We start from the raw sequence: 26,180 nt of genomic DNA on the forward strand, positions 1-26,180 counted from the left end.
GGTAAAACAGACAATAACTTTGTATAATGTCAGTGCAGCAGGATGGTGACATCAGTCTGTCGCTGAAGCTGCTCCTCTGTCTGGAGATGATCCTGTTAAAATTAAAATATCAAGCATGCATTCAAAATGTACAGCAGTGTAAAGTATGTCAAGCCGAATTTACATTTAGAGAGGTGACAAAATGCTTTTTAAAATATCTGAAAATGCCTTTACGATATCTCAAAGGGAGTTACAGATATATGAATATACATCTATTTCAAGATACCTGACATGCATTTCAAGTTCTCCCAAATAAACTTCTCGAAATCACTAACTTTAAAATTTCCAATTCTGCCAATGTAATTTCCGATCTATGTTAAGATATCTCAAGGTGAATTTCAGATATCCTGAAATGCATAGGAAGTTTTTTTTACAATATCTCGAAATATAACTAAGATATCTTGAATTTCCCTGTTTGAGAGATCTAAAATTGATTTATAGATATCTCGAATCCATTTTATATCTTAAAATATTTCTCTATGCTATTTCAGGTATCCTAAAATATACTGCAAGATATCTCGAATTTTACTTCAAGATGTTTGAAATACATTTCCAGATATTGCATAGTAACTACCTGATCATTTTATGTTATCTCAAATGCTTTTCAAGATCGATGTCCTGTCTATTTTAAGATATCTTGAAATGCGCTTGAGATAGCTTGAAATGTACCCAATTCAATTCAATGTATCCAATCCAACCCGCTATATCCTAACTACAGGGTCAAGGGGGTCTGCTTGAGCCAATCACAGACAACACAGGGCGCAAGGCAGGAAACAAACACTGGGCAGGGCGCCAGCCCACCGTAGGCATCGCAACTTTCATTCGACTAATCGACTAAAGTGAAGAAGCGCGGGGCGGACACGCTCTGCATGACGTCACCACAGTTTGAGTACTCTTCCCGCCCACATAGCGCGCCTCCACCCTCGCGCCGTCTGACGCCAGAAGGCCCAGCCTACGAAGCAAGCTTCTGGCTCCGCCCTGACACCGGCACGACGCTGCTTGCTTGTCTTCACTGCTGTGTTTGTTTACCTCTTCTTTGCCTGCCTTACGTTCCCTTTTTCCACCTTTGAAGATGGCGACCGAGGGTCTGCAGGAGAACGAAACGTTGGCATCCCTGAAGAATGAGTCAGAGAGCCTAAAAAACAAGCTTGAAGAGGAGCGGGCCAAGCTGCACGACGTAGAACGTGAGTGCTGGGGATGTGAGGGGCCTCGTAAATCTGTGCAGCCCGTGCTGCTTCGGACTCTGGGAAGGGAGAGACCCGAGCAATGTGAGAGGTCCCGTGGAACCGCAAAAGCAAAGGATGTAGTAAAAAGACATCTGTGCTGATGACTGTGCTTTGCTGGACAAGCGTCGCTGACTGACTTACCTCTGGAGCTCAGTGATTTGTCAAATTGTACCGACCCGCCTAGCCGCTGGACCGGGGAGGGGACTCCGGAGAATACTTGCCAGTGCACAATCAGAGAGAGGACTGGGGACTCAAATGTTGTAGTATTGGAGTCTCTAGTTGGCTCGGCATTTCCAGCAGTCCAGCTTTATAAACAGTTACTTACTTGATCGAGGGCTTCTAGCTTGTGGAACGTGTACAGCTTACTGGGTGATGACATTGACATATTAAAGACATTTCCCATTAGTTTGGATAGACAGCTGTAAATCTGAGGTGCTGTCGTTTACTGGCAAAGGGCACATGCAGTTCAGTGGTCCAGAAGACGTTGTAGGAATTTTACCATTCATTGAACAAGCAGTGAGAGGCATTTAGATATATCGGCACACTGTATCGTTCCCATAAAGTCTATGAGCAAATGTTTCACTGTTTGACCTTGCCTTGTCACGGTATAGAACTGACGAAGTTTACTTGAACAATTAGCTTATCAATTACTGAACTGGTGCCCTCCAATTGGATTGTGCAGTGGATGTTATCAAGCTGCCTTATTTGTAACTGGTGCTCTTCCAGTGAACATTATGGTGGGATGTTTCTAAGTCCCATCAGGGGTCATGTATTATAGAGCAGGTACCATTACATTCTGTACGTTGCTAGAATTCTGTCATAGGTATGTGAGCCTAGCTTACCCAGTTCTAGTCTCACAATGTTCCCCCCCAGAATGGCACATTTTTAAAGTGTTTTTTGTTGAAGTCTTTGTCTTCATTGATTAGCTAATCTATTAAATTGTATGATTATACTAAGTAGATGTAGATGATTTTTTGGGATGGTGCCAAATTGTAGTTATATAGCAGACAAAATGCTCGATCACTAAAGAAGCACATGTTGAAGCACAGCCAGCTATAAGCAACAGGGTCAACTTCTCAACACAGCTGAGATTTAAATACATCTTTTCATTCAGTACCACCTGGGTTAAATTGTAGCTGACTACTGAAGCCAGTACAGTGTTGTGCAAGTCTAGGCAAGTAACGAGTAAGGCTTCACCTGTTTGTTTAAACCTCTAGGTATACTTTTTATATGATGTGACGATGTCTCTCACAATTGGTTTAGTGCAAGAATAAAAAGGAATACTAAATCCAAAAATATTATTTTTTTTATGAATTACTTACCCCCATGTAGTTTATAGTGATAACCAAGAAGAAAAATAATCTTTTGTTTTCACCCAGAAAGGAGGAAATAAAAAGTTAATGATATAATACAAGCCAGTGGTGACCAATATTATATAATGGCAAACAATGTGAAAAACACCTATGGAAAAAATAAATAAATCTCACTTGTGTCATGTAATTCTTAAGTCCGTTATCCGGACATATGATTAAAATGTGCAAAATGCATGCAGTTTTTGTGAAAATATTGTTAAACAGATGCTTCCGGGGAAAAAAAAAAAACTCGCACATCATATACCAAAGATGCAAGTCCCTTTGGGATTGCCTTTTTGAATCAAATATCTTCCTCTTTCCCATATTTTTTTGGTCCAGAGTAACAATCTTCAGTTCAAAAATTTAATCCCAGGGGGACTTGTGTTTCCTGTTTATGTGTACTGATTTTTCTTAAAGTATTTAGTATAAGTAACATTTAAAATAAGTATAATTTTTGGGTTAAGTATTCCATTAAAATATGCTTTCACTCATAAAAGTAATGTTTGTGCTGTCATCTTATGTATTTTAGTGTTGTTTTCTAAGCTTGTCGTTACACTTTTCTAAAATACTTTGATCAAGTTTCATTATTTTGGATATGCTGAACAAGATTACAGTATCAGTCAAATATTTTAGAACACAAACAGACAGGGCTTTTAAGTAATCAGCAGAAGTTGGGACACCTGTGCAAATTGTTTGCTTCAACTTAAAAGGTTAAATTTACTTTAATGGCTGTAGAATATCTGTAGGTTGTAACATTTTAGTTGTTCCCTGAAGAAGGCCAATTTGTAATATTCTGACATTTCCTTTTTTTCACTATGTGCTAAACTAAACTTTAAATTTAAACCTCTGGTAGTTTACTGCTTTCCTTTACACCATTTTAGGTCATTGATTGCATTTCAGCTGATTACGTTTGAAGAAAAACTGAGGTGTTCTAAAACTTTCAACTGGTAGTGTATAACTATTCAAAAATATTGTTTACATTTACCTTAAAATAATGATCCTGTTCTTCCAGGAAATCTTGGTATGGTTTAATGTGCTGCAGACACTTCATTTTTATATTTGAAATAAAAGTTCACTTAAACATTTACGTTTAAGTGAACATTGTGTCTGCAGAGCAAATGCAGATCCTGAAATAAATGTCATCATTTTTTGGCATATCAAAATTATTTTTTAATTTGTTTTGGCGCATAAATATTTAAGAACTAATATTGTGCAATTAAGAACACTTGCATTTTAAAAATGTATTCAGATCATTTTTAAGTTTGTTCCTAAAGTATGATAATTAGTTGCACAAGATGACTGCTGTTTTCCAATTTATTTTTCAGTACACCAAGTGGCTGACAGGGTGGAAGCTCTAGGTCAATTTGTAATGAAAACAAGGAGAACTCTAAAAGGGCATGGAAACAAAGTCCTCTGTATGGATTGGTGTAAAGACAAAAGGAGGATTGTTAGCTCATCGCAGGTACAGCAAGATGTTTTAGAGTTTTCCCCTACTTTTATCATTTATGTATTTGAAAATTAAGAAAACACACAATTTTACAGAGCTTGTGTATTCAGTTATATTGTCATTACAAAGATTGTAATACAAAGCTCCTATTTCTTTAATTAACAGACCGTTTTTCTAACACTAGTGCAAAAATGAGATTTGTTCAGGGCACTGAATCCAAACTGTGTGTAATTTTCCATTTGAGGTACTTCCAACTACTTGGTGTGTTTTAGTAGTAAATACAGTTAAATCTCTTTATCTGTAGGGGTTACTTTCCTGAAAAACTCAGTACAGTACAGTACAAAAACCTCAGATCTTGAAGCATTGATCCTATGGTATAAATGGGGATAGTCTCTTGCAAGATATTGGTTCTAGGGGAGGACAGTTTGGGGGAGACAGGGTCATTTGGACACACCAGCCCTCTTCATTTGCCTTTCGAGGCTCAGTAGTGATCCACCCGCAGGTTCATCCACGGAAACCTTATTATGACTTTTACTTCAATAGTCAAGTTTGATCATCTTCTAGGTGTTCTGCCAGAGGCAGGTGATCATTTGCAGCAGGGAGCCGATCAGAGGACCTCACTAAACCATCCAATCAGTAATAGTGATAGGCGGTGTATGCAGAGGGCAGGGACTTAATCAGATGTAGCTTATGACCTGCGCTTACTGGGAAATGCCTTGTTTATAGGGAGTATCAAGTTCCAGTCCACATTCCTAATGGGGTTTGATGGCTTACCAACTCCTCTCGGCATTAGGAAGACAAACATTCAACCACTGATCCTTTCAGTGTACCATGCATGCAGCCCCAGACATTTAAGGGCATCACAGACCTGTCATTGTTCCATCTTATTATATTTCACTGCTTTGTGATAAGCCTCTCACAATTTTTTCTCAGTTCTGCATGACTGTGAATAGGCAGGAATAGACCCCAGTTGTCACAAAATAGGTTACACAGTTATAATACCGGGTAAGCGAATCCGTGGATAGCGAGGATTCACTTGCACTTTTCATGATCAAGGTTTACTTGATCAACAACAACAACAAGTAACAACATTTATTTATATAGCACATTTTCATACACATAATGTAGCTCAAAGTGCTTTACATGATGAAGAAAAGAGAAATAAAAAGACAAAGTAAGAATTAGAATAAGACAACACTAATTAACATAGAATAAGAGTAAGGTCCGATGGCCTGGGAGGACAAAAAAAACTCCAGACAGCTGGAGAGAAAAAAATAAAATCTGCAGGGGTTCCAGGCCACAAGACCGCCCAACCCCCTCTGGGCATTCTACCTAACATAAATAAAACAGTCCTCTTTGCATTTAGGGTACTCTTGGAAGGACTGTGGCCAAATTGGAAGCTTTGTTTTTCTGAATATAGTAATCCCTCCTCGATCGCGGAGGTTGCGTTCCAGACCTCCACCGCGATAGGTGAAAATCCGCGAAGTAGAATATGCTTATTTTTATATATTTTAAGCCCTTATAAACTCTCCCACACTGTTTATAAATATTCCCTGCACAGTTATACAGCATAATCCCTTTGTATTCTCTTAGATATTAGGTAAGATTCATTGAAATTATGTATGTAAACACACTGTTTATATACAGTAAAACCTAAATATTATTTTAAAGATATTGAGTGTTTCCGATATCACATATGTTACAGCCATTACGATAGACAGGCCACCAGCAATAAATGTGTACAATGCAAGAAAAATTGTATACAGTAAATGTGTGTACAGTGACACTAACCGTACGTACATGTACAGTACTAAGTAATGTAAGTAGAAAATTAATTATGGTTACTCACCAACAATGACACGATGACTTGTCCGATAACGATGAGTTTAATTTTACTGCACAACAAAGGAGAGTGTTACAGCCCTTCTAAAGGAGCCACTTCAGGCGACTGTGTAGCACCACCGTTATTCTTCTTCAATCCAAATCCCTAAAGCAGATTCCATCCAGACTACTGCCTTATTACATCCACTTACAACTCGTTTTGCACCCTGGTTAAAAGGACACTGCGGCCGCAGATCTTATATTCCTTTCCTACCTTTTAAATAAAAAGAACTGTAGCCTCATTGATGCTGTAATGGCGTCCTACAGCAATGTAGCTTTTCCCTTCCTTCAACAAATCCAAAACGTTTACCTTTTCGGCAATCGTTAACATCTTCCGTTGGTACTTGGGCACAGACCCTGAAGCAGAAGCAGTAGCAGGAGCAGATCGTTTTGGTGCCTTACTGAAGGGCTTGACAATGCACAAAGATAAACACAAAAGTTAACTCTTTACACACCGAAACACATTGATGCTGAATGAGCAAGACGAGACTTCCTGGTTAACACCGCATTCAGCACTCAGGAACTTAACTGCGTGCTCTGATTGGTTAGCTTCTCAGCCATCCGCCAATAGCGTCCCCTGTATGAAATCAACTGGGCAAACCAACTGAGGAAGCATGTACAGGAAGTAAAAAGACCCATTGTCTGCAGAACCCGCGAAGCAGCAAAAAATCCGCGTTATATATTTAATTATGCTTACATATAAAATCCGCGATAGAGTGAAGCCGCGAAAGTCGAAGCGCGTTATAGCGAGGGATTACTGTATACTGCTTTTGAGGTGTGAAGCATTAATTTCTTCTCCCTTGAAATAGTCTTCACTCATAATTTTCTCAGTTTTCCTGTTGTTACAATTTGAATAATGATACCTTAACTGTGTGATTTTTATCCAGTATTTGTATCAGTTATTTGAGTGATTCACTGGCGGAGGCAAATTTTATGGCAGTTGTGCCCTTGATAGGTAATTGTTTTTTATTGTGTAAATTTAGAGCTTCCACAATTCAGGGGTTGAATACTTATTCAAACAGAATATAGTATTTCCTTTTTTCTTTTTAATATTTTTTTTAGTCAAAATAAGAACAGATTTGTTATTCAGTAAAATATAGAATTAGTCGATGGACGATCTACTTGAGCAAAGTACTATAGCAAAACAAGTTTCTTCAGAATTACATCCACAAAGCGTGTTGCATGTTATTTCTGTTGTTCATAAGCAGTTGCCAGTAGATAGATAGATACTTTATTAATCCCAAGGGTTAAAACAATTTTCATTTAAGATTTTTATAGTTTAATTTCAAACTGAGATACATAGCTGAAGAGCTTTTGTATTGGGATCTTGCTTTGCGCCTAGATATGCCTGACTCAACAACAAATGCATAAAGTGGTTAATACAGAAGATGTATTGAAGATTTAAAATGCATTTACTGCAACCTATAACTGGAGGATGGTCCGGGAAAGCAAGTAGATGAACAGTAGTATGTAGGCTTTTAAATTATAAATGTATTGCAGACATAGTGGAAGCATCTTTAAATTTGAAAACTGCAACTTTTTTCATACAATGTATGGTTGTATTACTGGACTAAGTTTTAACAATATTTTAAGCTTTTAGTTAGTGTATGTTCGCATTTTGATACAATGTTTTTTAAAAACACCATATTATTTCTATGAGCAGTACTGTTTTGTGAAACATTATTAAATAATTTCTTAAATTGCAGTGTGTGTATATTTATGTATATAAATATAAAATGTTTCTTCATTTTTACACTCTATCAGAGTTGCTGCCTTTAAAAAAGGAAGATTTTACTTTCACAATGTCATTTAAGATGCTTCAATAGGCTCTGGAACTGGCAACCCAGAGCATAGATTAATGGGTGGGTGGGAGAAGGAACAGTGCACTTAGAGCTTTTATTGTGCTGTGGAGCTGTGAAAAGAATGGTTTAATGTAAGTCTTCAGGACAGATGGAACACAGCAACCCAGAAAATTGAATTAAGCTAAGTTTAGAGTAGACTTGCAATAAAAGCTTAATGCACAAATTGTTTTCCTTTGTATGATATTTCATTTTTGTATTTAACAGGATGGAAAAGTTATTGTATGGGATGCCTTCACAACTAACAAGGTAATACATATACATATAGTTTTCCATATTTCTGCTGTGTATTTATATTTTTCATTCCATCTTAACTGAAAATATTTAAATCTTTTCTTATAATAGGCCCAGTTGTGTATATACTTCAAACATGACTAGTAGGTGTTTCATGCAAACTAATTAATTGTTTTGTAAAGCATCAAAATACAGTCTATAGAGTGTTTTCAGTTACAGATATACGTGCCTTTTAGAAATCATTCCTCCCTATTCTTATTAATCACAGCTTATTCATATTCAGTACATAATTATATACGATCAGAAGTGCTGAAGAGCACATTATGTGATTTCATACAAAAATTCAACACTTGTTAAAAGCGTAAATGTTTAACAGCATCAAAACGACACCAATTTAGGCTGAAGTTACAGTGCTCAGGAAGATAAGTTTTTCACTTCAACTAATCTAATACTTTGCATGTTGAAAATGAACAAACCTTATAATTTCAAGATTAAAGGAGTTGCTGTATAAATTCCAAAATAAGCTACAAAAAATTCGGACGTGAGCGTCAGTAGACTTTGCATCCTAGGAACCAAGTTATCCGTACTCTTCCATAATATTTCAGTAATTTTTACCACTCTGATACTGGTCTTTCTGATCATAAAATAGGTCATTATGATAGCAATTGACGGAAAGAATTCATAATTAATTGCAGAATTATGGTATGTGAGGGTTCCTCTAGAGTTCCTCTTTCTCTTGCACGATTTGGCTCAAAAACTAATCAGCACATTGTCATGTCATAGCACGCTTCAGTTTCGAGTTTGGTATTTTTCCATACAGCCGTTTTAGCTCTAGACCGTCCTGAAGAAACTGTGATATACAGACGCACACCAATCATCATGATATCAATGTTTTCGGTATCGGGGGACTCTAAAACATTGAGATACACTGAAAACCAGAGATCGACATTTTTGATGAATGTAAAGCTTTCGCTCCTCACCCAGGGATGATAGGTTATGGTGGGGGAATGCACAAAGCAAAACCAAGTAAAACTGATCTTATACTAGGCATCTATATTGCCGAGTGTTTGATACTTCAGATGTTAATTAAATATGTTGTTGTTACGCAGGGCTGATACATTTTTTTGTTTATTATTACTTAGGTAAAATTCCTATTTAATACACATTTCTATTTGTCCTAATAAAATTGGCAAGTGTGTAAATGTGACTGTACTGTACAAACTCTCTGTCTTGACAGAAAGGTGTGTTCATTTCATAGTTGGACTTCTGAACTGGGCATTTCAAAGCAAAAGGTTTTAATATGGAATGTCATTGTATATGTAAAAAACACTGTTTAATAAAATTACACAATCATATCCACATTTTCTTTGATAGTTTAATAATAATTTTTTTATATATATATATATATATATATATATATAATTAATAATAATAATAATTTACTTTTGAATGTTTTGTTTCTACTTTATATCTTAGCTAAACATAATTTAACCTTGCCGTCATGCGATAACCAGTTTAGGATTCACAGTAGTTTAGATTGTTGGGGTTTTTTTTTTGTTTTTTTAGGTTGAATTTATTATGAAGTTTTTATTATTGCTTTCACATTGATTTTACAAATACTCGTTATTTGCCTTTCTTAATAAGAAATTTGCATTTGTTACAAAGTTTACTAGAAAATTCCCAAGGTGAATTTATTCTGGATTATTAGGATACTTATCATAAAACACAGGATCTGCTCAATATGTCCGTTTACTTCCCTTCACGAGCATAAACTGTTACTCCGAGGAATCAGACTAGTTTAAATCCTGGTTACAGACTGTTCTTTGTTATTTTATTTGCATTTTGCTTCTGCTTACAAAACAAACGTATGGTGTGATGTAATGTATTTTGAAACTTCCAGATAAATGATTAAAGTCAAAATAGTAGCTAGATTTTTTACTATTGTAAGGGCAAGATTGATAATTAGCCCTAAATTGATTATATCTGAACTTTTACTGCGATAAGTGCTTACATAGAAAAATAAAATGTCAGTCCTGGTCTTTCACTGTGAGATTCAGGACAGTAAGACAAAAACTGTCTTATATGAAGAATAGAAAGTAGTATAGTTAGGGGGAATTTTCTCAGACAAACAGCACATTAAACGAAGCAAACTCTGTGTAAAGTAAGATTTAGAAGCACATTGTATTTCATATTCAGACGCAACATTTTTCCAAAATATTTGTTTTTTTAAACTCTTTCTCTGAGCCTCATATGTTAATTCAGCATTTTCCTAGGGGTATTTATCTAGTAACAAGTATGACCCCAAGTTATGAAACTGGAAAAATACTGTGTTCTAAAACTTTTGACTTGAAGTGTATTTGTGGCCATTCAAATACAAATAATACTTGCCTTTGTACAGTCTAGCACTGATTTAGAAAGTTGATGTAGAGTTATTATTTTAATATTCTACCTTATTTTTATGTTATAATAGAATGCTATGCAGAGCTTTGGATTTCTCTTTTGAAATACATGTTTTTTTCTCTTTTGTGCATTACATTCTCATTGTGCATGATTTGTTTCATTTTCAGGAACATGCTGTTACAATGCCGTGCACTTGGGTAATGGCATGTGCCTATGCCCCTTCTGGCTGTGCGGTTGCATGTGGGTAAGTGTTTTCTGTTTGTGGTTTTCAGCCTCATGCCTGTATTTGTAGCTAATAAGTAATGACTGTTTGTTCACTAAAAAGATGCATTGTTGCCTGCAGCTGTGTGTTTTTGTGGCATCATTTATTCCCCTGCACCTTAATCCAGACCAAACTATATGTCATCGGCTGGTACGTGGAAGAGGAACAGCGAAGAGGTTATGAAAAATAAAATGATGTCAAGGCAGTGAATGTGTATATTTTAATATGTTTGTGCTTTCCAGCTACTGCAAGTAGGAGGCATGTCTGAACTCTCTACATTAAATAAAGGCTGAAGCTGGAAATATGTTTTCTTTGCACCTTTTATTTTGGGGCCAAAGGCAAACTTTTCTGTCATTTGTCTGTTTTCCCCATAGTTAATATCAAGTTGGATAACAAATGAATGTTTAAACCCAGTACAATAAATGGGAGCAACAATATTTATAATAACTTACACACATTTGTTTGTTGCAAAAACTAATGCATAAGTTAGGAAGGTAAATTAAGATGCTTTTGTTAAACGTGAAAACCGAATTTCCCATATTGCTCTGTTAACACTATGCACCTCAAATTTAACACCCATTGTATCAAATTATTTTTTTCCTTTTATAGCTTTATAAGGATACATTAGCATGGTGTAGAAAATTCAGCATACACTAAGTAAAACAATATTTCATGTTAATTTAGCTTCAGCACTGTCAACGAATCTAGACCACTACATAGGGTATGTCAATTATGGCATTTCAGTTTTATAGTAAAAGTACTTCATAAGAGCTTTCAGATAAGGATAGTTTTCCTCACAATAATAATAATAACCTTCATATTAAAATTTTATATCTGGTGCCATGTACTGTATTTCTTGACACGTTCTTTTGGCCTTCTCGATTTGATAATATTTTTGTGTTATTTTCTTCTTGGGGAAATAAATTTTCTAAACATACTATACTACATAGTAATTTAATTATAAATTATTTCTTTAATTAATGTTTGTCTTTACATTTATTCAAAAATAATATGATAAAAAATGTTTTATTAAAGCCATTTAAGGATTTGTCCAGTCTTATTTCCTGTCACATATAATCATACTTTTTTTTTTTTATATAGAGGCTTGGACAACAAGTGTTCTGTTTACCCTTTGACCTTTGATAAGAATGAGAATATGGCTGCAAAGAAGAAATCTGTGGCAATGCATACAAACTATTTATCAGCCTGCAGTTTTACAAATTCTGATATGCAGGTAAAATTTAGAATAAAAATATTTTTCATTTGGTATGTAAAATAACCCTCCTAATTTCTGAAATAATGGAAAAGCCTTAAAAAGTGTACAAAAATGTTGGAGTTGAAGCAAAAAACTATTAAATATTAGAGAGAGAACATCTTGCTATCAAATTGCCAACCCATAAAATCATGCTAAATGAACGTCCATCATATTCTTAATCCACAATGTGGTGGAAGTGCTGCGCATTTACAAGTAACATGAATGAGTCATTGTAAAGGAGTCAATCAGTTGTAATGCTCCAGGAATTCTGTGAATGAGCTTTGACCAAAGCTTAAGAACATTTTATGATAGGTCACGTCTGGTTAAATTTTATAAATAAGCTATACAGTACAATTTTTATTATCATGTAATAGCCTAGCTCCATCTGTCAGTATAACTGCCCAACTGTTAATACTTGGCATAGGGCGTGTATGAGCTAAAGCGGCATAATAGCTAAAGAACACCTCTAAACTGTCCCTACTTTTCCTGGTATATTGACAACTTGAATGGCAGTAGCTGCCATTCACAACAGTGGCTTTCAGATGACTTTGCATTAGTAATGAGGTGACTGACTTTAAGTAAACAAAGTGGATGGATGGTGTCATACACAGCCACCAGCTCAAGCAGAGAACCCAACCTCCTTTTTCCCCCCAGTGATCTGTAACAGACGTGGCAATCTCTGTTGACTCTGACTCAGCACAGGAGAGTGGCTTAATTGGTTGGCCTGGTCACAACCACAGACCTATGGATAAGGATGGAATTCACTGAACTGAACTCCTTTCTCCTGTTGCTCTGGGCATGAGAAAGATTTGCTGGTAAATGGTCATGCTCACTGTCCATCAAAAAGTGTAATAGGCCAATTTATAAAACTTACACTTTATGAAGTTTTAAAGTTATGCCAATTTCATGTAATGTTTAAAAAATGTTTGATAGTGAAAAAAAAATTGCAATTATAGTATTGCAATTACAGTTTTGCAGACAATAATAGCAATACTTATATTTTTATGTACTTATTAGGTTTTACATTTTGTAAAAATATACATGCATATGCAATTGTTCTGTGTTGGGTAGAAGGCAGGAATTGTTCTTAGATTGGCTGTCACTGTCACACTACCAGATCCCATATATAATGGTTATGAATCCATATTTCATTTGTAGTTTTTGTGTCAATATGTGGCCATATTTTGGGGGACAACCCTTTTCTTTGCTTTAAGAGGTAGACCATAGGAATTGCAAAATATCACTCTTTGTGAAATTATGTTATTTTACTTGCTTAAAATATTCTCTTTTATCGTTTTATTTATAAAAGTAACTAATGTTGTTTAAGGTTCCTTGTGATTCTATATTCAAAACTTTTTCAGTAGTAAGTGGGTTTGGTCAAACTATTTTAAAGTTTTTAAAAGGGTTAACCACCATTACTTTGAAATGCCCCAGGTATTTATTGTTGAAGACTGCACTGTTTGTCTTAAAATATAAGATATTCCCAGCAGAAAGGTGCAATATCAGTGAACTTTTCTAGTGATTGTGCATCAGATATAAATTGTACAGATATGATCATTTTATTTGAAATTTTATAATAGAAAATGTATAATGTAACACCAAGAACAGAGGTACTCATTTTTGGACTAGAACAGCATCCTGCTTTTCAATCAAACGCATATCTGGTTGCTGTGTGGTAGTAAAATCCATGTTCTCCGTGCTTGCTTGGGTTTTTAGCACTTTACTTTTCTTGCCACATCTGAATGACGTGCTAGTTAATTTGACTGGTGATTCTAAACTGGTCCCAGGTTGAGTGTGTATTTGTGTGCCTTGCAACCCATCCAGGTTGTATAATGCCCTGGCTTCCCATGAACAGAATTACGCATATCTGAGAATATTGTGCTACAATTAAGTGGTCAGTATTTTTTTAGAATTGTAAACTTTCATAAATGTGCTGAGCATATGCAACAAAATAAGTCAGCATTTTGGTTCTTTTGGAGAATTGTAGACCTTTTTATAGAATAACATCCATCTTTTTGACAGTCTGTGTGAAATTTTTTTTTTTTTCAGTAAATGATTTGGCTTTAGGCATTTATCTCAGTTCAGCATTGTTTTTTTTTGCTGTGTTGTCTGTTTCATTTAGAAACTATTTCTTAGAAAGTGTATATGTGCAAATTTAGACATGTGTGTATGTTTATTTCTCTGTGTGTAATGAGTTTTGTTTTTGCAGAATGTTGGAATTTCTGTTCTATGTATTATTGCATTTTCTTTAATAGTGCTGTGTTTTGTAACAGGGAGTAATGTACAGACCTTTTAACAAGAACTGTCCATTGTAATAATAAGCTAAGTTGATTTTATTCTGTAGAGAGGTTTAAATGAAAATTCAGTCCAGCTTTGGCTAATAGAAATTTATAGAAAGACTTAGATTTCACCACAAGATGGCATCATGAACACAGTTTATATGTTGGCTACTGGTTAAGGTATTGGAAATGAGATTTCAGTATGATTTCCAAACACCAGTTTAATTCATGTAGGCTGATAATGTAGCTAAGAAATTTGTTTTTCTTCACCAAAGTGTGGTAAATAGGTAAATAATGTACTGTTGTCTAGGAAATTGCCTACTCTAACTGAAACAAGACATATATGTCATTTGACACAAGGTAACTGCTCATACCATAGAAATGTTTGGAGTAAAATTTAGAAATACATAGTTTATAATCCACTTTTAGTGGCCTAAAATCTAATGTGTGTGTAGAAAAGTCAAATCAAAAATGTAAAATATTCTTCTGAATTGCCGTATTGATAGTATTTATCACATTTTAAAAGTAACATTTACTGCTTTTATTTTTATATTACTTACAGTTCAGTGCTACAGATGTTTTCTTAAAGTATAGGAAAAATATAAGTGTATCACTCTCAGAAACTATATTTCTTTCATGTTCTGCTAATATCTATTATAATACAGATTCTGACTGCCAGTGGGGATGGTACATGTGCTTTGTGGGATGTGGAGAGTGGACAGCTCCTCCAGAGTTTCCATGGCCATGCTGCTGATGTTCTTTGTCTTGATCTTGCACCTTCTGAAACAGGAAACACATTTGTCTCTGGAGTAAGTAAGAACATCAGTACTCCTCGTCTTAAGGCCATGTTGTTCTAATCCTTTGTATGAGACTTGAGGGAATTGGAAAGTCCTTGTATTTCCCAAGTTTTTGCTTATGTTCTCAGTTTGGCTATGGTATAATGTAGGAAATCCAAAGTATTTACTGAGCAGGAAAAGGTTTTTTATTTTGTCCTATCACTCAAAAGTTCTTTAAAAGGTTTTTGGGCTTTCTAACAGCAATCTGTTATTAAACATATCACCTCATTTTCATTAAATACTACATTACTTGATAATGTCTAGGTGTGTTTTGCCCACAAAGTTTTTTGGTTATGCCATTTCTGTTTTCTTAAAGTCTGACTATAATCTTCACCCGCAATTCATAACACGCAATTATAAGGCAATGGAAAGTATTCTTAGTAGCATGGCATATGGTTCAGCAACTGTGGCAATTTCTTCTGAAAGTGATCATCCATATTTTAGAATTTAAAGATTACATTATTTCCTTTATTTTGTCTGTACATCATTCAATTGCTATCACTACTGTGTGATTTCTTTCAAGAAAACACACATGAAGTTTAATCCTGCCAGGGACTGCTCAACATATTAATATGCTGTTACTAGGGTTATTAGAAGGAAGCCTAAACATCAGCTGTTCATGATAGCCGTCTGGCCTTTCTGCTTTCTGATTACAGTTCAAATCATACTCCTATAATCTTAGAGCTGGTTGTGATGGGGTGTTCTTTGGTGACAATTACATGGCTGATTTTATTGAACATTGTTTAATGGTGTTGACATCTTGTGATTCATGTAATGTGTGGAGTTTGCAAAATTATAAAAAATTAAAGGCAAGTGTGAAATGAACAATTACCACATACAAGAATGTGCAACCTAATCAAAAAATATCGTCAAATAAAATGAAGGAGCCAGCAGAAAAATTCAATAACCTGAAAAGGTAATGTGTGAATAATCACAAATTGCCAGCTTGTACCCAGCACAATAAAATCCTCTATAATCAATAATAATTATTATTATTGTCCCATAAAATGCGGAGTTCACTGCAATCATTATCATTTAAAGTTCCATCACATTTTTATCTGCATGTGTCCTCTTATAAATAGTTTATAAATATATTTATACCCTAAGCTGCAATTTTTATTTTCTCCCCTCATGTTTTAGTGTCAGTAACATTTATAATTAAAATGTTCAGAATGGTTGTTAATTGAGAAGTACTTGCATATGCTTTTACTATTTTGGTAACAGTATCACTCCACATGAGATAGTAACAGTTTGCCATTAACAAAACATATTTAATTATATATATATATATATATATATATATATATAATAAACCTAAAGGATTATTAGGAACACCTGTTCAATTTCTCATTAATGCAATTATCTAATCAACCAATCACATGGCAGTTGCTTCAATGCATTTAGGTGTGTGAGGCGGATGGGCTACAACAGCAAAAGACCCCACCGGGTACCACTCCTCTCCACTACAAATAGGAAAAAGAGGCTACAATTTGCACAAGCTTACCAAAATTGGACAGTTGAAGACTGGACAAATGTTGCCTGGTCTGATGAGTCTCGATTTCTGTTGAGACATTCAAATGGTAGAGTCAGAATTTGGCGTAAACAGAATGAGAACATGGATCCATCATGCTTTGTTACCACTGTGCAGGCTGGTGGTGGTGGTGTAATGGTGTGGGGGATGTTTTCATGGCACACTTTAGGCACCTTAGTGCCAATTGGGCATCGTTTAAATGCCACGGGCTACCTGAGCATTGTTTCTGGCCATGTCCATCCCTTCATGACCACCATGTACCCATCCTCTGATGGCTACTTCCAGCATGATAATGCACCATGTCACAAAGCTCAAATAATTTCAAATTGGTTTCTTGAACATGACAATGAGTTCACTGTACTAAAATGGCCCCCACAGTCACCAGATCTCAACTCAATTGAGCATTTTTGAGATGTGGTGGAACGGGAGCTTTGTGCCCTGGATGAGCATCCCACAAATCTCCACCATCTGCAAGATGCTATCCTATCAATATGGGCCAACATTTCTAAAGAATGCTTTCAGCACCTTGTTGAATCAATGACACGTAGAATTAAGGCAGTTCTGAAGGCAAAAGGGGGTCAAACACCGTATTAGTATGGTGTTCCTAATAATCCTTTAGGTGAGTGTATAAAAAAAAAATATATATATATTGTAGCGACCCGTGGTGGAGTCTTAAAGTCTTCAGAGCCGAACTCAGCCGTGCACTTCCCCCAAGCTGGTCGGCCAGCGGAATGCCAGCGCCATGCACGCAGCTGTACCTAGCTCATTAGGCAAGCGAGCACTCGTGTCCCATACAACGCACGACTCCGAGTGTCTCGGCAATCATTGCTTAGATGAAATCTTAGCAATACACAGCTCTGTCCTGTTGTATCTCTTTATTAGAGCAGATAGTCAGAAAACAAAGCTCATTGCAAAACCATTGCCAAGGTCATTATCGAAGCCACCTTTCTCATTGATGGTAACTATTTACAATTTAATAACCCCGGACGGCAATAACTCAAACCCAACCCACCAGTTGAACACAAACACATACAACAATTACAACTAATTTAACACAACAGTAAACTTTACATAAATTACCCACAATGCATCATGCCACCAGCGCTGGCTGCCGGGTCACTACTATATATATATATATATATATATATATACTTACTGTATATATAGATCTCTGAGCTGTGTAAGCCCATGCTGTAAAAAGCATGGGGTCCTAGAAACTTTTAAAATCGTCAGAAAAAAAATTTAAATGCAGAGATGTCAGGTAATTGAAAGGAACTACTCTGGGCATCTCTGCCTAGGAGGTTTCATTTTGCCATCGTGCTCGTATCGTTTGTGCATTAGCGGCTAAGCGACTTTATCTTCTGAGGTTTCATTTTGCTGATGTGCTCGCCTCACTTGTGTATTAGCGGCGGGAGGAAAAGTAAAAGGGATACCATCAGTAATAGCAGATAAGCGAGTGACTCTTTTTTCGGATGTTTCATTTTTGCTGACGTGCTGGCCTCGCTTGCATATCGTTGGAGCTGGAGCCCTTACCCCGACTAACAGACACACTTCCACGCGTAGATGTTTATATACATATATGATATATAATTTTCTCATCAACTCTCTTTAACTTTTCAGGGATGTGACAAGAAGGCAATGGTATGGGATATGCGATCTGGGCAATGTATCCAGTCCTTTGAAACTCATGAATCAGACATTAACAGTGTCAGGTGGGTTCAAAAGAACATTACATTTAAATGTTACATTTTAGTTCATTAAAAACAAAGATACCTCTCTTAAACTAGAAAAATGCAAAATCCTGAAGGCCATCTATTATCTAAACCCAGTTTGATTTTTTTTCTTTGTAATATAAGCACATTTCAGAGAAAGAGAGAAGTGTATATTTAGGCAGACAGTAACATACTGGTAGAACACTAACAGGTCCCTGTTATAATATGAGGGGGGTACCCAAAAATAATTAGTTAATAGCATGGAACAGGTGAGAAGTTATCAGCTGTGTTGCCTGATATTACACGCCTAAAGTTTTGTTAATCAGTCTGCTGAGTGTTCTTGTGCTACATTGATTGAGATGCATGTTTATGGCATTTATTCTACAATTGAGCAGCTTGTCTTATTGAACAGCAGGAGAATGGTGATCTTTTTTTCTTTTTTTTTTTTGCACTAATGGACTTGGTTGTAAAGAGTTTCAAAGTGAACAGACTGTTAATCAGCAACATTACATTAAACTGCTGAGGCATCTGTGAGAAAGCATCAGGAAAAAATGTCAGGAGCTGTGGTGCACCCCAAAACTGCACTTTGCACCAGTACATGACGTGTCCTATCTTTTGGAGTCTTATTTTTTCATCATCAGAATCCTTGTTCTCATGTACTTCCTTTAATGATTTGTAACAGGGATAGCAACAGTTATTGATTCAGTTATGTCTTTGTTTTATTTGTTTGTCACCTGCTTTAAAAAATAAATTTATCACATGAATTCAATCAAAATCTGTCAAGAAAATATGTAGAAGTATTGTATTTTGTTCTTTAAACAGATTGATTGTTGATTCAAAAAAATTGTAAAGACCTTGTAAATAAAGCATAAAGATGCAGCTGTTAATGTTCTAAGAAAATGTTGGAAAGAGCTACCCACTCAGCGCCACCGTCTCATAGTTGCAGGAATCAGTTTTCTTCTGTTACTGCAGATTTCTTAAACATCTTTAAGAAATCTATGTTATGTTATTTGGCAACTCTAAATTGTCCTGTTGTCAATGAACATGAGCTTGTATGGTATGTGAGTGTGCTCTGCCTATTTGGATATCCTGTACAGAGAGAGTTTCTTCAATATGCCCAGTCCAATTTTTTAAAAAATAACGCTATTACAGAAAATATCTGGCTAAATACATGTACATTTTCCTTTTATTACATTGTTTTTCTAACTGTTTTCCTTATTTGTGTTTATTTATCCAGGTATTACCCAAGTGGAGATGCATTTGCTTCTGGTTCTGATGATGCCAGTGTAAATATTTTTATTTTTCCAGAAACCATAGATAATTTATGGTAGAAGCATAGCACTTGAATCAATATAGATAGATATAGATAGATACTTAGATATATATATATATATAGATCTATATATATATATATATCTATATATATATATATATATATCTATATATATATATATATATACAGTATGTGTGTGTGTGTGTTTCAATATTGCTTTCTGCGTGCCACAATGGACTTTGATAGTGAATTGCTTCTGAAAATTGTTTCTGACATCCATGAAGATGTTAGACTACGTATATTATATGGGAATAGAAAAAAATGTTGATAGTAGATTTCTTCTTTCGTGGTGACTGCTATAGATTTGTGCTAGCATACTAGTGAAAAGTCAAGCAAAATGACACCTTTTATTGGCTAACTAAAAAGATTACAATGTGCAAGCTTTCGAGGCAACTCGGGGCCCCTTCTTCAGGATGCCTTGAAAGCTTGCATATTGTAATCTTTTTAGTTAGCCAATAAAAGGTGTCATTTTGCTTGACTTTTCATTACATTCATAATGACTAACACGGTACAACACCCTAGTACTGCTAGCATACTAGAACATTAAAAGTTGAGGAAAACTTAATATGATTTACGTCTTGATATTTAATTAATTACAATTATTTGCATAAAAGCATCCTTAATTATACTTTTTTCTCTTCTTACTGTATATGGCATCTAATGTAGAGTTGTGTTATCTATAGAATTTCTTTGCTAAAATCACATTTTTGTGGATTTTATTGTTTTATAAGTTCTGACACGTTATCCTTTTAAAGTGCAGGCTTTATGACCTTCGTGCAGACAGAGAAGTTGCAATATATTCTAAAGAAAGCATCATTTTTGGGGCTTCTAGTGTGGATTTCTCTCTTAGTGGTAAGTATTTTGAAATAATTATTGCAATAGTACTGGGAAAATAAGAGTAGGAACTTAACAGTGTTGAAAAAAAAAACTTCAAAATTGTAAAACATATGTGCAGCATTTCATTTTAAGTTAATGTTTTTGCCAAGCACTATAGAATTTTCAGTATGTGATAGAAAATGTTAAAGGGCTTTCTCAACAGTTTGATGTGAAATTTTAAAGAATGTTGTATTTTTATATCATCTGCTTTATTGAAATCTATATCATAAGCAACTGTATACTTTAAATTGTATATTAATAAAAACAGAAGAATAAATATCTTCCTGTAATCTAAATATACACAGTCAGGTCAATTGATAACTACAAAATACTCCAAATAAATCTGTGGCTGATTGTACTTGTATTGTAACTTGACACGAACTGGCCTACCATCTAGTGATGGTTTCTATCTTGGAATCTTGATAGGCCCTGTTCCCAAAAAAGAGGCGAATTGCTGTAAGAATCAAAGGATTTAGGTTTCAATATAAACTCTAAAACCATTGTCATTCTGTAGTGAAAGTGTTATTCTGTTCATTTTACTTTTGCAAACTGGTCTTTGCAGAATAATAGTCTCTGGGCACCAACTCATATTTACAGCTTTAAAGCACTAACAGTAAACAACATTTATACACATAAACACAAATTATGTAACACACACAATAAAAAAGAAGAAACCTTAATAGTTGTTATAAACATATCATTGGAAAATAAAGTTCTGTTAACCTGATAATTGAAAATTATGATACAGAAAACAAAAACGCCAGTCAATATAATTTTGGAGAATACTTGTAACAGGCAAAGTCACGGTTTTGATGACTTAGGTCAACTAACTCCCATGTTTCTTCAAGACATTTTACACAATAACATAACATGCTAAATTATCTTAAGTGTACTTTTGAATATAATGAGAAGCATATTTAATCCATGAACTCCCAACCATTTCAAAATCTCTGTTTTTACTTTCATTGGGCAAGAGAAAGTAGCCTGATAATGTAACGTAGCAATATCATCAAGCCACTCCAGCTGGATACCAAGAATTTAAACAAAATAGGGGAGGTTTAGATTCATAATGATAACCAAGCTTTTATTTTCGTATAAACGACTAACAAACTAAGCTACATAATAGATACAGCCTAATCAGCAGCTTTTATAATAGAACTATTGTAGAAAGAATTATTTCTACAATATCTGACTAAAGTTTAGAAACTTGCCCAACTGCAATACAAAAGAAATATTATAAGTACACTTAAAACTGAAAACGTGGTTGAAATAGGCAAACTACTTCTGATTTCCCATGCAGTGCTGTTTAGACTAAAAAAGAAGTTAGTCACATGCAGAAAAGCAAAGTATCTGCTTCGAAGCAGAATCTTTAAAATACACAAAGTTTTTATTCGAGGGTTATATGACATTTTACCATTAAAAATAAAAATGGGATGGGTGTACCTTAGGTGCATTGATACTGTAGTTATCTGTTAGAATGAGACAACACAGTTATCTGGGATGATAGATAGTCCAGAACTGGTAGAACAATATTAAAGTAGTTGATATCTTTTGAAAGAATAGTATCAGACATTACCACATTTTTATCTTGGAAAAACATTTCTGAATGCTAGACATTTGACTCTATGATGCAAGTTCTGACAACACTCTGGCTACTTTTTAGTGTGTTCCTTTAGACTGAAGAAGCACACACATTTCATGTTAAATCATATCTAACAAGATGAATGATTACAAAACAATTTGCTTGAGTGACAAAAAATCAGCTAGGAGCTAAACATTCCTTTCCAGTAAGATTTCTTACGACAGACAGAGTAAGGGCAGTAGTTTTATATGCATTTGATAGTTAATGTTGTTTGAAACTAGTAGTATTATTTAAGGTGTAAATAAGAGGCGTCTTAATTGTCACCTTATTCCACACAGGCAGTTTATGAAATTATTATTTACATGGGAGATACCTTTACTAAAGCCAACGTAAAAGATCAGGATACATTATTTTTGTTTGCTTTTTTTTTTAATTATTGGAGAATTACACAGTAAGCTGAAAGCAGGTTTTGAAACAACATATTTGTGGTTTAAAGTCCACAAAAGCTGAACTTCTAACATTTACTTTGGATGTTTATCTGCAAAATGAAATTGTTGCTGAAAATGTCTGTCATTGAGGAAAATAGTTTGCAGTGAAATGTTAATTGGTAACATTGCTGATAAAGTAACAAAAGAATGATCAGTTTGTTAAACCATTTCAGGCAATGCAGCTGCTGAAAAGTATGTCAAAGCTCCTCTCTTAGTATTAATAACATGCTAAAACTTTTGTTGATCTACTGTTGTACTCTTATGTGCTTCTTTGCCAAATATATAAGGTAATGAAGCATCTCTAACCTAATTTATTTGAATGAAAAATGTTTCATCCAACCATGTGTATTACCTTGTAAAGATTCATGGAAAGCTGGAATTTATATCTTAACACAAATGGGCATCAGGCATAGACCGGCTGAGGATGGAATGCCCGGCCTCACTTAAACTAGACAATCAAAAGTAGCCAATCAATCTAAACACATGATTTTGAAATGTAAAATGAAGCAAATGTTTGTAAGAACCAACACATTCATTTAAACTTCATATAAGCAAATGCCAGGACTTAGACTTCTCCTGTATGTCTTATACAAGGTATCCTGAAAAGGTTCTTTATTTTACTTACCCATTTTGTATGTACTCATTTCTGCTGTTATTCTGTCATTCATTTTTTGATTTTCTTTAAATGTGTGGTGTTTATCTTTTAAAGCTTTTCTGGCTTTTAAATAAAATAATTTGGCACTGTTCCCTGACTTCTGCAATACTAATGCAATATTACAGAAGGGTCGGAGATGGCATCTGTCAAAGAAGATGCAAAATACTGGCATTAAACTGTACATTAGTAATGTTGTAAATCATTCCTTTATTAAAATGATAATGTAAATGCTTTACAAATATGATACAATAGGGGAAAAGCAAAGCAAAGTAAAGATGAATAATACGGTACTGGAGAATTAATACTATTGCCTGCATTTGTTCAAAATATAGCCAGCTGTATGCTTACAGGGTAATTCAGCTCAGTGATGTTTTGGGTATTCTCAGGGGCTGTGATTTTTCTGTCCACTGTCCTATAACAATCTGTCACTCTAATTTTGGCATCAGGATGTTTTTATTTGTATGATCCTATTGCAACTGGAAATTTTTAATTACTAACAATTCCCTAGATGGCTTTTACAAAAGAAGATGACCCCTTACTTAATACTAAATATTAGTGTGGCGCTGGCCATTTACAAAACTTAACATCTGGTTTTATTTTTTACAGTTCATGTTAAGGTTTATGAATAAATTAATTAACAATATGTGTGCATTGAATTTCATTTAAATGTCTATCCAATAAACAAAAGAGATGTCTGGCAGGACTATGAGATAATAATTCATCTGTATTTTCTGTTTGGCTATTTATAGCTTGTGTATTGCTGATCCAAATTGTTCTGTTATGGCATAACCTAAAAGATGACATTATACCTTCCACAAGAATTTTTTTCATTTATTAAAAAGTAAACCAATTTTCTGTTTTAGGTCGTTTACTTTTTGCTGGCTATAATGACTACACAATCAATGTCTGGGATGTTTTGAAGGGGACAAGAGTCTCTATTTTATTTGGCCACGAGAATCGTGTTAGTACATTGAGAGTTTCACCTGATGGCACAGCTTTTTGTTCTGGGTCATGGGATCATACATTAAGGGTAAGTGCAGGTGTATTAGTGTCAGTACATATCCAGAACACATAATGGGAAACGTCTTACAGAATGAAACCACTTTATAGAGTATAAAAGATTTATTACACTTCATGTATAGTCTGTTGTTTGAGGTCACATACATTTGTTTGAAGCATAATTATTATTTTTGTCCAATAAAGATTTCGCTTTTTAGTAATATTTACTTTTAAATATGTTTAGCTGTTGTGATTTTGCTTTAATCATGTACAGTATAACTTTTTTTCCTTTGTGCTTGTGTGAAAAAATAATTTTGTTTACGTATTATGTAAATAACAGAATGGTACTATTTTTTGTCTATTTGTTTATAGTATGTTTTTGAATCTGTACACAGTTTGCATGAGTAATTGGCATGGCTAGGTTCAAAGCTCGCAATAAAGGCATCTTTTTTTGAAATAGGGTTTTAATACACTTAAATGAAATGGTTCAGATATTTTAAAGTAATAGTTTAATAATAAAACCTGCATGATGTACAGATAAACTGATTCATTTAATAATAAATTGTTTTTCCCCAAAGGATTTTCCACAGCATCTGCTAAAGAGTTGCTAGGCAGAATTATATAACCTTAACATTGAAAGCTTAAAGAGGATTTCATAGCAGTCTTAGCAATATTGTTTTCATTCTGTAAATCTCTGCTGCCTTCTTTGCTGTACTGTAAAGTAGTGTGAATGTCTGTTTCCCAAACACATCTATTTTTAGAATATTTACACATTTTGCATTATATGTAATAATGGTAGACATATAAATGTTCCAATCATCTCACTTGTGTACTCAAAACTGAAATGTGATCAAGATGTCCTGATGAGGAGAGATTGACATAATTCGGATCTTCAAAGACTGGGACTGATTCTTTACTCTGGAAAAGACCACTGGAGACAGTATGGTATATCTTACCAGTTTAGTTTAAAATGAGTCCAGGTTAATTTAAATATGTAAAGCAGTGACACTATATTAATTAATTGAAACAGGTAACAAACCTGTCAGTCCTTGCAATTCACTTATATCAGATCATTTTATTAGTCTTTGCTCGATTCATCACATAAATAAGAAAATAAAATGACCTGTTATAAATATAGAAATAAGGTAAAACAGTCATGTTGTTCTGTTCTGTTTAGTCCATCATATTATTTTAACTTTCAGTGGCATGAGCATTTTTGTGTATAAGTGCAACAAGCACATTACAATATTTATGTTTTTTTCTTTTCTCTTTTTCAGATTTGGGCCTAACTGTACATGTAGTGGAAAACCAGACATGTTTTATTAACCTACATGTTTCTGTATTTATATTTTATTTATTATAACACAAGTTGATTTTTTTCTTTGGTAACAAAATACAAAGAAAGAAAATAGACATCAGCAGTTTTATTTATTTTGGGTATTTATTTAATCCAATACCAACTGCAAACAACTCTCCAAAGGAAGCTGTACTTTCCCTACTTTTCTAAACAGTCCATCTTCTATTTGGTTTGAAAATCATAAGTCCCATTTTTAATTACTTTTTATTCCATTAAACTGCTTGTTTATGTTGTAAGTGCTAGTGAACAGTTAATTTAATCAAGCACATGAACTTATGTTTTTTGTTATTGCTAAATAGAGGTCAGTGTTCAGTTCTGTAAAGACGGATAACTAGTACATAGAAAACTAAAAGCTGAAAGATTCGCTTTTAAAGTCTTCATTCAAGTTTCATTCTTCAAGCATTGGATTTATTATGATATTAAATTCTGAGTTCTTTCACAATTTAATGTGTAATACACTAAATATGTCTGGTTTTAATAATGCTAGACGTCTCTACTGACAGTTAATATCTCTATACAGTAACTCAAATCGGTGAACAAAACAGATTAGGATTAGCCAACAATGTGTATATCTTGA

General features: G+C 34.5%; 1 protein-coding gene across 1 annotated transcript; it reads left to right on the forward strand.

Moving 5' to 3' along the window:
* The first annotated feature begins 922 nt into the window (after positions 1-922).
* gnb5b (guanine nucleotide binding protein (G protein), beta 5b) lies at positions 923-26,180 on the forward strand. Its single transcript, XM_039770310.1, has 11 exons — positions 923-1,223; positions 3,943-4,079; positions 8,012-8,053; positions 10,606-10,682; positions 11,802-11,934; positions 14,900-15,043; positions 18,222-18,313; positions 19,551-19,599; positions 20,402-20,498; positions 24,111-24,277; positions 25,524-26,180. Exons 1-11 carry the CDS (start codon positions 1,112-1,114, stop codon positions 25,533-25,535), a joined length of 1,062 nt encoding a protein of 353 aa, XP_039626244.1. The 5' UTR covers positions 923-1,111; the 3' UTR covers positions 25,536-26,180.

Source organism: Polypterus senegalus, chromosome 12, assembly GCF_016835505.1.
Source record: "Polypterus senegalus isolate Bchr_013 chromosome 12, ASM1683550v1, whole genome shotgun sequence".
NCBI classification, from domain to species: Eukaryota; Metazoa; Chordata; class Cladistia; order Polypteriformes; family Polypteridae; genus Polypterus; species Polypterus senegalus.

Excerpts from the sequence above, each read along its gene's own strand:
- gnb5b (XM_039770310.1), top strand. The coding sequence starts at position 1,112 with ATGGCGACCGAGGGTCTGCAGGAGAACGAAACGTTGGCATCCCTGAAG. Across the intron at positions 1,224-3,942 it reads CAAGCTGCACGACGTAGAAC|TACACCAAGTGGCTGACAGG; the intron begins GTGAGTGCTGGG and ends TTTATTTTTCAG. Across the intron at positions 8,054-10,605 it reads ATGCCTTCACAACTAACAAG|GAACATGCTGTTACAATGCC; the intron begins GTAATACATATA and ends TTTCATTTTCAG.